The sequence below is a fragment of the Taudactylus pleione genome, unplaced genomic scaffold (assembly GCF_031769625.1).
Source record: "Taudactylus pleione unplaced genomic scaffold, aTauple2 ptg000006l, whole genome shotgun sequence".
Taxonomy (NCBI): domain Eukaryota; kingdom Metazoa; phylum Chordata; class Amphibia; order Anura; family Myobatrachidae; genus Taudactylus; species Taudactylus pleione.
The window spans coordinates 25,596,329-25,606,935 of record NW_028284409.1 but is presented as its reverse complement, the minus strand read 5'-3'; the positions used below and the strand labels follow the sequence as shown (position 1 = coordinate 25,606,935).

Here is a 10,607-nt window from a genome sequence, read left to right as displayed (position 1 = left end):
GTGCGCCAAAATAACCTAGTGGCTTTAATTTTGTGAAAAAAAAAACACTTGCTTTCTATAATTTTTCCACTGTTAAAAATCTGTTATTTTACAAATTTTAAAGACCTTACATACTGTGCTTATGGACATGAATAGCACTCTGTAATGTTATACAACCTTATTTGACACTTTTGGGGTTCAGAGTAATTTCCCAAGCACTTTGACCAGGTTGCACCATGTAGAATTACTGTGAACAGGCTTTTACAATTGAATTGCATGATTCGCGGTAGCACACTTCATGAAAATAGCCTGTGAAGTACGTGGAAATGTAGCCCGCAACTTCTGCGGACTGAATTTTCCGCTAATTGAAATTGGGCCTATGTGTGCAGATGTGCTACAACCCATACCAACCAATCATTTGTTAGTTTTCATTTTCAAAATGGTGCTTGAAAAATTACAACTACAGCCATGACCAAAAGTTTTGAGAATGACACAATTATTGGTTTTCACAAAGTTTGCTGCTTCAGTGTTTTTAGACCTTTTTGTCAGATGTTACTACGGTCTACTGAAGTAAAATTACAAGCATTTCATAAGTGTCAAAGGCTTTTATTGACAATTACATTAAATTTATGCAAAGAGTCAATATTTGCAGTGTTGACCCTTCTTTTTCAAGACCCCTGCAATTCGCCCTGGCATGCTGTCAATCGACTTCTAGGCCACATACTGACCGATGGACTCCCATTCTTGCATAATCAATGCTTGGAGTTTGTCAGAATTTGTTTTTTTTGTTTGTCCACCCGCCTCTTTAGGATTGACCACAAGTCAAGGTCTGGGGAGTTTCCTGGCAATGGACTCAAAATTTTGATGTTTTGTTCCCCGAGCCACTTAGTTGTCACTTTTGCCTTATGGCAAGGTGCTCCATCATGCTGGAAAAGGCATTGTTCGTCACCAAACTGTTCTTGGATGGTTGGGAGAAGTTGCTCTTGGAGGATGTTTTGGTACCATTCTTTATTCATGGCTGTGTCCTTAGGCAAAATTGTGAGTGAGCCCACTTCCTTGGCTGAGAAGCAACCCTACACCTGAATGGTCTCAGGATACTTTACTGTTGGCATGACACAGGACTGATGGTAGCACTCACCTTTCCTTTTCCGGACAAGCATTTTTCCAGATGCCCCAAACAATCTGAAAGGGGATTCATCAGAGAAAATAACTTTACCCCAGTCCTTAGCAGTCCAATATCTATACATTTTGCAGAATATCAGTCTGTCCCTGATGTTTTTCCTGGAGAGAAGTGGCTTCTCTGCTGCCCTTCTTGACACTAGGCCATCCTCCAAAAGTCTTCACCTCACTGTGTGTGAAGATGCACTCACACCTGCCTGCTGCCAATCCTGAGCATGCTCTGCACTGGTGGTGTCCTGATCCCGCAGCTGAATCAACTTTAGGAGACAATCCCGTCGCTTGCTGAACGTTCTTGGGAGCCCTGAAGCCTTCTTCACAACTACTGAACCTCTCTCCTTGAAGTTCTTGATGATCCAATAAATGGTTGATTTAGGTGCAATCTTACTAGCAACAATATCCTTGCCTGTGAAGCCCTTTTTGTGCAAAGCATGATGACTGCACGTTTCCTTGCAGGTAACCATGGTTAACAGAGGAAGAACAAAGATTTCAAGCTCCAACCTCCTTTTAAAGCTTCCAGTCTGTAATTCTAACTCAATCAGCATGACAGAGTGAGCTCCAGCCTTGTCCACGTCAACATTCTCACCTGTGTTAATGAGAGAATCACTGACATGATGTCAGCTGGTCCTTTTGTGGCAGGGCTGAAATTCAGTGGAAATTTTGTTTGGGGATTAAGTTCATTGTCATGGCAAAGAGGGACTATGCAATTAATTTCAATTCATCTGATCACTCTTCATGACATTCTGGACTATATGCAAATTGCCATCATAAATACTGAAGCAACAAACTTTGTAAAAACAAATACTTGTATCATTCTGAAAACTTTTGGCCATGGCTGTACTATTTGGTTTCTTTTGAGACATCACATTTAAGTACACTGCATCATGTTGTTAAGTAAGTCCTGATGTGTGTATTGTTATTCTCATGCTCAACATGTGACAGAAACAACATGCCAAAGTTAATAGTAATACAGATTCACTGTATCTTCTGAAATTGCTTCCTTCCTCTTCCTTTACTGGTCTGATCCTGAATTACAGCAAATAGCTATGATCAGAAATCCATTATAATTAATTTGTTTTTAATCACATTTTTTATAACAATTTTTGATTAGATGATACTAATTTGCTAACACCCTGCATTATTACCTCTTAACAGTCCTGATTTCAGGGGGCCGTCCAGGTGATTTAGAAGGTATACTATGGTGGAACAAAACTGGCATATTTAACAGGAGACAGACCTGGTACAATTATTTATATTGACAATAAAGCCAGCGGCATGTGCGTGTAACAAATCAAGGGTGTTTCCAGGGAAAGAGGCGTTGGAGTCATGCCCCCTAGGAATGTGGCATACCCCTATGTAGCATGACTACACCACAAAAATGGCGTGATCATGCCCCATATCTGTGTGCATGCCACTGCACATGTATAATTATGAATCTAAGAGTTTGCAACTGATGAAAGTCAGCAACTAGAAATTTGAAATGAACATCCACAGAATTATGGCAAGGTCTGAATGGAGTAGTAAATAATTTAGGAAGTAAACACTCAGGAAAGCCAAGACAGTGCAATTCGGTATTCGTATGGTACAGTACATTTCACCAATCAATGCAGCACATCATTATATATTGTTTAAGATTGTGTTTGTTGCAAAATGACATACAGTATGAAAAATGAAAATGCTTAAAACTCATAATGATATAAGTTTTCATACATATATTTTTTATTAGATGGTTATAGTAAAAGCATTCTTGCCTACCCTCCCGGGACCTGTGGGAGGCTCACAATTTTTTTGGGTAACTCCCTACAGCCCTGGAAAAGTAGGCACTTCTCCAGCATTCTACCAACTTAATAGTGAAGCGGGCAGAATGGGGAGAATTTTCTCGGGGATTGGTGGGTCCGTGAATAGGAGGCGGGGAAGAATAGGAGGCTGGCTTCATTTGGCCCCATCCCCTAGTCAAATATGCGAGATTCCAGCTATTTGACCAGGATGGGGCGGGGCTTAATGATGCATATCTTCTAGCCCCGCCCCTCATCACCGCCCACCTGCATCTCCTCAGGTAAATTAAAAAGTTGGCAAGTATGAGTAAAAGGGTATCGCCATTAATACAGCCCAAAATCATCACTCTGGGAGTGCTGGTTGCAGGTTTTTGCACTATAATCTCTAGTCTTCAAGAAATTAGAAAAAAGACAGTACTCAGTCAAGTAATGGGATCGGCCTGTTCCCTAAAGTGCTAAGAGATGGACACTTCCAAAAACCTCATGGGGTAAAAGAGATGACTGCTCATACAGCTGGTGGCAGTCAGTAACTTGCAGAAGTTAAGGGAATGTAAGTCTTGGGAGTTTCTGAGGAAGAGAAATACAAAATGTACCTTAAGTGCAAAATAAAGCGTCACATGGGGAGAAAAGAGCCAAGCCCAGACATGTCTTTGTAAGTACCTCTCATGATGTCACGTGGTAAATTTTCTAATCACTGATTACACTGTACTGGAGGCTGCCTGAAATATGTAAATACTGGCAAAATCACAAGTCAATGTCCTGTATTTCTTATTTCTAAATTCTGCTATCAATCCCACTGAACATACAAAAATAAAAGTAAACACAACCCGCAAAATCGGGTACAAGTATTTCCCTAATACCCAACATGTGGGAAAGTGTTAATGCAGTTCAGCATTAACCATGTTCCTTAAGGATTTTTTTGACAATAAAAAAAAGCTTAAGAAATGGATCTGGACTCATAGCTGTGATGCTGCAACTGGGGCATCATCTCTTATAAATGTCCTCTAACCACTTCTCATCATTTTGATCGTCCTCATCTTCGATGGGTTCCTCTGTTTCCATAGGGATGGGAATTGGGGCTGAAATATCTTGATTGGCAGTAGCTTTAACATGAGATTTAAGTCCAAATTTACGTTTCAGCAAATGGAATTGTTCTTTGACGTAAGAATAAAATTCATATTCATATTTCATGCGCTGGTAAAGAACCTGTAGAGCATTGTGAGTAGGGAAAGTTTTCTTCACGGTAACAGTGAGGTTTCCAAGTTTTCTGTGTTCTGAAGTAAACAATAAATGAAAAATTAAGTCAATAAAACACATTGCAAAAATACTACAAATTGTACACTTGAGATAGAAATACAGAATAAGGGGTCTATTCATTATGTTAATTAACAGACTCTAAACAGATCTCGATAATTAACATGCTAACTTGACGTGAGTGCCGGAGCAATTTATCATTGCTCTGGTGCGGAGACAGCTGATCCAAAAATCAGCTGTCTCCCCAAAGTGCTTCACTGCTCCTTTTGGAGCAGTGACACTAGAGCGCATGCATGACCTACAAGTCATGCATGCACACAGAAGCCCCAGCGTCCTGTGGAAGGAGCCGGACAGGGGCGGAGGGATCTGCCCCTGTCCGGCATCGCAACCCGGGACTCCTTCCCATAAGGAAAGGATCGGGTTGCGAGCCGTGAGCAGGAGCAAACACCATCTGAAGATAGCGAATGCTACCACAGTCAAGCTTCGGAAATATAGTATTTTCAGAGCTTGATTAATTCTGTCCCCATACTAGTGTATGGGGACAGCGGGCCATTCCAGGAGAGAAATTACTTTCTTGATGGATGGCCCGAAAACTTAATTTCTACAATTGCAGGTGGAAATGTTCTCTTGCCTGTTCTGGTGAAGAATCTCTTGCCCATTCTGGCAAAGAGCTGAAAGCAGAGTGATAGCTTATTCTATCACTCTGCTTCCGTGTTGGGCATCTGTGCACTTACTGTGCATGTGCAGACTCTGGCCGTTGCATACATCACTGGGGGGCATCAAATCCCTCTCTGGACAAATTTGGAGTACAGTAGCCCATAGTAGTGTTCTCCCCAGGCTGTTTTCTGCGGGTGCATCGCCCGGCAGAAACAGCCTGCCGCCCAGCACTTTTCCCGCCAACCCCTGCTGTGGAACGCTGGCCTCTGAAGTGACCGGAGGCTAAAGAAGCCTCCGATCGCTTCAGAGGCCAGCGTTCCCAGTGATGCACTGCGTGGGTGACGTCATGACGTCACCCGCGACGTGAGGAGCCTGCCTCGTGCGCCTGCTGGATCTAGTTAGATCCAGTCAGCGCGAGGCAGCGGGAGCAGCCAGCAAATAATGGTAAGTGCTGGGCTGGGGCCAGGACCAGTCTGGGGGCACTATTTAAGTCTGGGGGCACTGCATAAGGGAGACTATTAAATATGGGGGCACTGCATAAGGGGCCAGCCTGGGGGCACTGCATAAGGGACACTATTAAACCTGGGGGCACTGCATAAGCGGCCAGTCTGGGGGCACTGCATAAGGGACACGATTAAACCTTGGGGCACTGCATAAGGGGCCAGCCTGGGGGCACTGCATAAGGGACACTATTAAACCTGGGGGCACTGTATAAGGGGCCAGCCTGAGGGCACTGCATAAGGGACACTATTAAACCTGGGGGCACTGCATAAGGGGCCAGCCTGGGGGCACTGCATAAGGGACACTATTAAACCTGGGGGCACTGCATAATGGGTCAGCCTGGGGCACTGCATAAGGGACACTATTAAACCTGGGGGCACTGCATAAGGGGCCAGCCTGGGGGCACTGCATAAGGGACACTATTAAACCTGGGGGCACTGCATAAGGGACACTATTAAACCTGGGGGCACTGCATAAGGGGCCAGCCTGGGGGCACTGCATAAGGGACACTATTAAACCTGGGGGCACTGCATAATGGGTCAGCCTGGGGCACTGCATAAGGGACACTATTAAACCTGGGGGTACTGCATAAGGGGCCAGCCTGGGGGCACTGCATAAGGGACACTATTAAACCTGGGGGCACTGCATAAGGGACACTATTAAACCTGGGGGCACTGCATAAGGGGCCAGCCTGGGGGCACTGCATAAGGGACACTATTAAACCTGGGGGCACTGCATAAGCGGCCAGCCTGGGGGCACTGCATAAGGGACACTATTAAACCTGGGGGCACTGCATAAGGGGCCAGCCTGGGGGCACTGCTTAAGGGACACTATTAAACCTGGGGGCACTGCATAAGGGACACTATTAAACCTGGGGGCACTGCATAAGGGGCCAGCCTGGGGGCACTGCATAAGGGACACTATTAAATATGGGGGCACTGTATAAGGGGCCAGCCTGGGGGTACTGCATAAGGGGCCAGCCTGGGGGCACTGCATAAGGGACACTATTAAACCTGGGGACACTGCATAAGGGGCCAGCCTGGGGGCACTGCATAAGGGACACAATTTAAGCCTGGGGCACTGCATAAGGGGCCAGCCTGGGAGCACTATTAAACCTGGGGGCACTGCATAAGGAGCCAGCCTGGGGGCACTGCATAAGGGACACTATTAAACCTGGGGGCACTGCATAAGGGACACTATTAAACCTGGGGGCACTGCATAAGGGGCCAGCCTGGGGGCACTGCATAAGGGACACTATTAAACCTAGGGGCACTGCATTAGGGGCCAGCCTGGGAGCACTGCATAAGGGACACTATTAAACCTGGGGGCACTGCATAAGGGGCCAGCCTGGGGGTACTGCATAAGGGGCCAGCCTGGGGGCACTGCATAAGGGATACTATTAAACCTGGGGGCACTGCATAAGGGGCCAGCCTGGGGGCACTGCTTAAGGGACACTATTAAACCTGGGGGCACTGCATAAGGGACACTATTAAACCTGGGGGCACTGCATAAGGGGCCAGCCTGGGGGCACTGCATAAGGGACACTATTAAATATGGGGGCACTGTATAAGGGGCCAGCCTGGGGGTACTGCATAAGGGGCCAGCCTGGGGGCACTGCATAAGGGACACTATTAAACCTGGGGACACTGCATAAGGGGCCAGCCTGGGGGCACTGCATAAGGGACACAATTTAAGCCTGGGGCACTGCATAAGGGGCCAGCCTGGGAGCACTATTAAACCTGGGGGCACTGCATAAGGAGCCAGCCTGGGGGCACTGCATAAGGGACACTATTAAACCTGGGGGCACTGCATAAGGGACACTATTAAACCTGGGGGTACTGCATAAGGGGCCAGCCTGGGGGCACTGCATAAGGGACACTATTAAACCTAGGGGCACTGCATTAGGGGCCAGCCTGGGAGCACTGCATAAGGGACACTATTAAACCTGGGGGCACTGCATAAGGGGCCAGCCTGGGGGCACTGCATAAGGGACACTATTAAACCTGGGGGCACTGCATAAGCGGCCAGCCTGGGGGCACTGCATAAGGGACACTATTAAACCTGGGGGCACTGCATAAGGGGCCAGCCTGGGGGTACTGCATAAGGGGCCAGCCTGGGGGCACTGCATAAGGGACACTATTAAACCTGGGGACACTGCATAAGGGGCCAGCCTGGGGGCACTGCATAAGGGACACTATTTAAGCCTGGGGCACTGCATAAGGGGCAAGCCTGGGAGCACTATTAAACCTGGGGGCACTGCATAAGGAGCCAGCCTGGGGGCACTGCATAAGGGACACTATTAAACCTGGGGGCACTGCATAAGGGACACTATTAAACCTGGGGGCACTGCATAAGGGGCCAGCCTGGGGGCACTGCATAAGGGACACTATTAAACCTAGGGGCACTGCATTAGGGGCCAGCCTGGGAGCACTGCATAAGGGACACTATTAAACCTGGGGGCACTGCATAAGGGACACTATTTAAGCCTGGGGCACTGCATAAGGGGCCAGCCTGGGGGTACTGCATAAGGGACACTATTTAAGCCTGGGGGCACTACATAAGGAACCAGTCTGGGGGCACTACTTCAGCCAGGGGGCAATGCATAAGGGCAAAGTTAAACTACAGGGGCACTGTATAATAGGCACTTTTGACTGAGAGCCAGTGGGGGAGCAGCCTGAGACCTGTCGGGCTGGATTGTGAAGGCCCCCGGCGCGCACATAATTGTGAAGGCCCCCACCCGGCTTCAAAAAATTTCTGGGGAGAACACTGCATAGACTACTATATACTAATGCCATCTTCAAATGGCATAAATTACTGCGATCAAGCTTTGGAAATTGGTAATTCACCATTGCTTTTGGCCACACCTGTTTGTCAAAAAAATGCTATTTGATAGTGACTGGTGTTGTATTGTACTAGGAATGACCACCCACATACTGTTTATATGGAGGATACCGACCAGTAACTGGACAATCCATAAGGAAAAGTGACTACCTCAGGCCCCGTTTTGTGGAACAGACCCGGTTGCTGCCCACTTCCCGCTCCCAAACGGCTGCAGCCTGTCAATCAAGCTGCGGCTCAGTGAGCACTGTGACCGTGAAGGGGTCCTGTGCGTGTGCAGACGCCACACCATCAGATATATATGTAAACCAACAGGTTTACATACATATCTGAATCAGGCCCTAAGTACATAAGATGAGGCTAAACTGCTGTATATACCTGGATTTTTATAAATGCTCATGACATCCTTGAAGTAGTGAGGTAAAAATCTTTCCAGCAAAAGCAGCACATCTTCCAGCTCCTCCAGAATTCCGACAAGAAGAAAGTTCTCATTCACATTCTGCTTTGCACGTTCCAAGGCCCACTCACCAGGATCCCTTGAGGAAATAGATGTATGGATAACTAATTACATATACCAGAGGATAGTATTTCATAACGAAAGTCTCAGGCTTTTGCTTAAGGGACAAGTGTTGCAGAGGAATGTTTATGTGCCTAAAGCCAGTTTTGGTTTTAACCGCAGGAGACCTGTGCCTAAAGGTGGCAGAAACTGAGGGAAGGGATTGAACATTTTACCTATCATTCCAGACATAATTGAGTTACTGCTGTAGGTTAGTGGAGTCCGAGTGGTCAGAGTCCTTGCTGTTCGTGGCCTACTCTTTCATATGGAACCTCCAAATAACCTGGAGATACTATAATCATCTCCATGAACACATACGTTCATAGAAATGGGTACTGTGACACCCCAAAAACATGAAACTACTATGGAAGAAAGATATTACTGCCATTGTTATTGATGTTTGGAGCCACAGTGCTCTACAGCGACAGGAAGGAAAACAGATCATTACTGTGGGCCACCTTTGCATTTTCTTAAATGACCCTTTGTGACAGTAACAATATTTTAATTGTCCAAGTATCGGTCTGACGACCAGTGGTGGCCCTCTGTACAGTTTCTGGGACACCAACATTCCATTATAGCTTTTGTAAAGCATAATATTTTATACAAGGAGTCATTGTGTAAGCATGTACTTGTAACATTTCTATGTCATAGCCATTAGCCTATGGAGGCCTGTGTGCTGGAATGAGATTCTACTAATGTTTAGCACATGGTAGTGTTTATTTATAAAAGGATAGAGGAGATATATTCCGCACAGGTCAATCGTAGATAGAGAGTATTCCTATAAACCCCTAATGTTACATATAGAGTATTCTCATTTATTCTTAGTAGGGGGTGCTATCATTGACAACAGTTATAGCAAAGTCCACACAGATAAAGAAAGAGTTGTCTTTTTAGATGCACAGCTAGTATTAAAATTTAACTTTTATTAGTATATTTAAAATATTATGCATATTTCTTTACAGTCTGTGAAATATTAAAAGAAGAATGTGATCAAAGAATTACAGATGGTGTATTAAAATAAATAATAGGACCAATACAAGTCTGTATATCTATTTTCCATGAAAAATTATATATATATTTATATATATATATATATATATATATATATATATATATATATATATATATATATACAATAGTGGTTTATATTGTTATTTATATAAATATATATATATATTTCATTAATTAAATCCACTTATTTCTTCCCATCAAAGTTATTTATTGCGCAGTCAGATTGTATCAGTGTGTAATCGTAATACATAGACAGTTAGTAAAACTTAGATTTCCAGTTATACTGGATACATTTGTAATTCTTGTGCTTTTGACACAAAGAGGCAGATTGAACACAAACTATGTTGCAAATAGGAATGTATTCCAGGGAGTCAGACAACTCTCCTCTTTTCCATCACTGTGTATACTATATTGGTTATTCAATCACATCCACACATATGTCCTGTTTATAAGTGCACAGAATCCATATAGTAGCTGTATAAAATCAATACATCAGGTATATCAAATATATTAAGATTATTGGTTTCTTATTCTCTATGTATTAGGCTTATAATTTTTATTATTCTGATGTGAAAAGACTACTAATAGTGGCAGATACAGCAATTCTATATGAAGTCCATATTATTCAATCATAATAAACTGAAGGATATGGCTTTTATATAGCCTATATTAACGCTATACTGCCTCTTCAGTGTTGTAATCATAATCAGCTTTTGTTAGTCTGGACAGTGATACTATTAATTCATTGTTATTTAGTGCTGCAATTGTGTTAACCATATGTTAGCTTATACATAATATAAAGCTTATGAGTTATCTCTCCTATTATATTTCCCACTGTTACACAGTCAGAATTGTATAGA

At 44.5% G+C, this 10,607-nt stretch overlaps 1 protein-coding gene across 2 annotated transcripts in view; it reads right to left on the bottom strand.

Annotated features, from left to right (window-relative positions):
* Nucleotides 1-2,428: 2,428 nt before the first annotated feature.
* Nucleotides 2,429-10,607, bottom strand: part of UST (uronyl 2-sulfotransferase) — a 459,504-nt gene continuing 451,325 nt past the window's right edge. For both annotated transcript variants that reach the window (XM_088455738.1, XM_088455807.1), the window contains 2 exons: nt 8,559-8,716; nt 2,429-4,204 (listed from right to left, as the gene is read on the bottom strand). In XM_088455738.1, the coding sequence (XP_088311864.1) occupies nt 3,915-4,204; nt 8,559-8,716 (448 nt within the window). In that variant the 3' untranslated portion in view covers nt 2,429-3,914. The remainder of the gene's footprint in view (nt 4,205-8,558; nt 8,717-10,607) is intronic.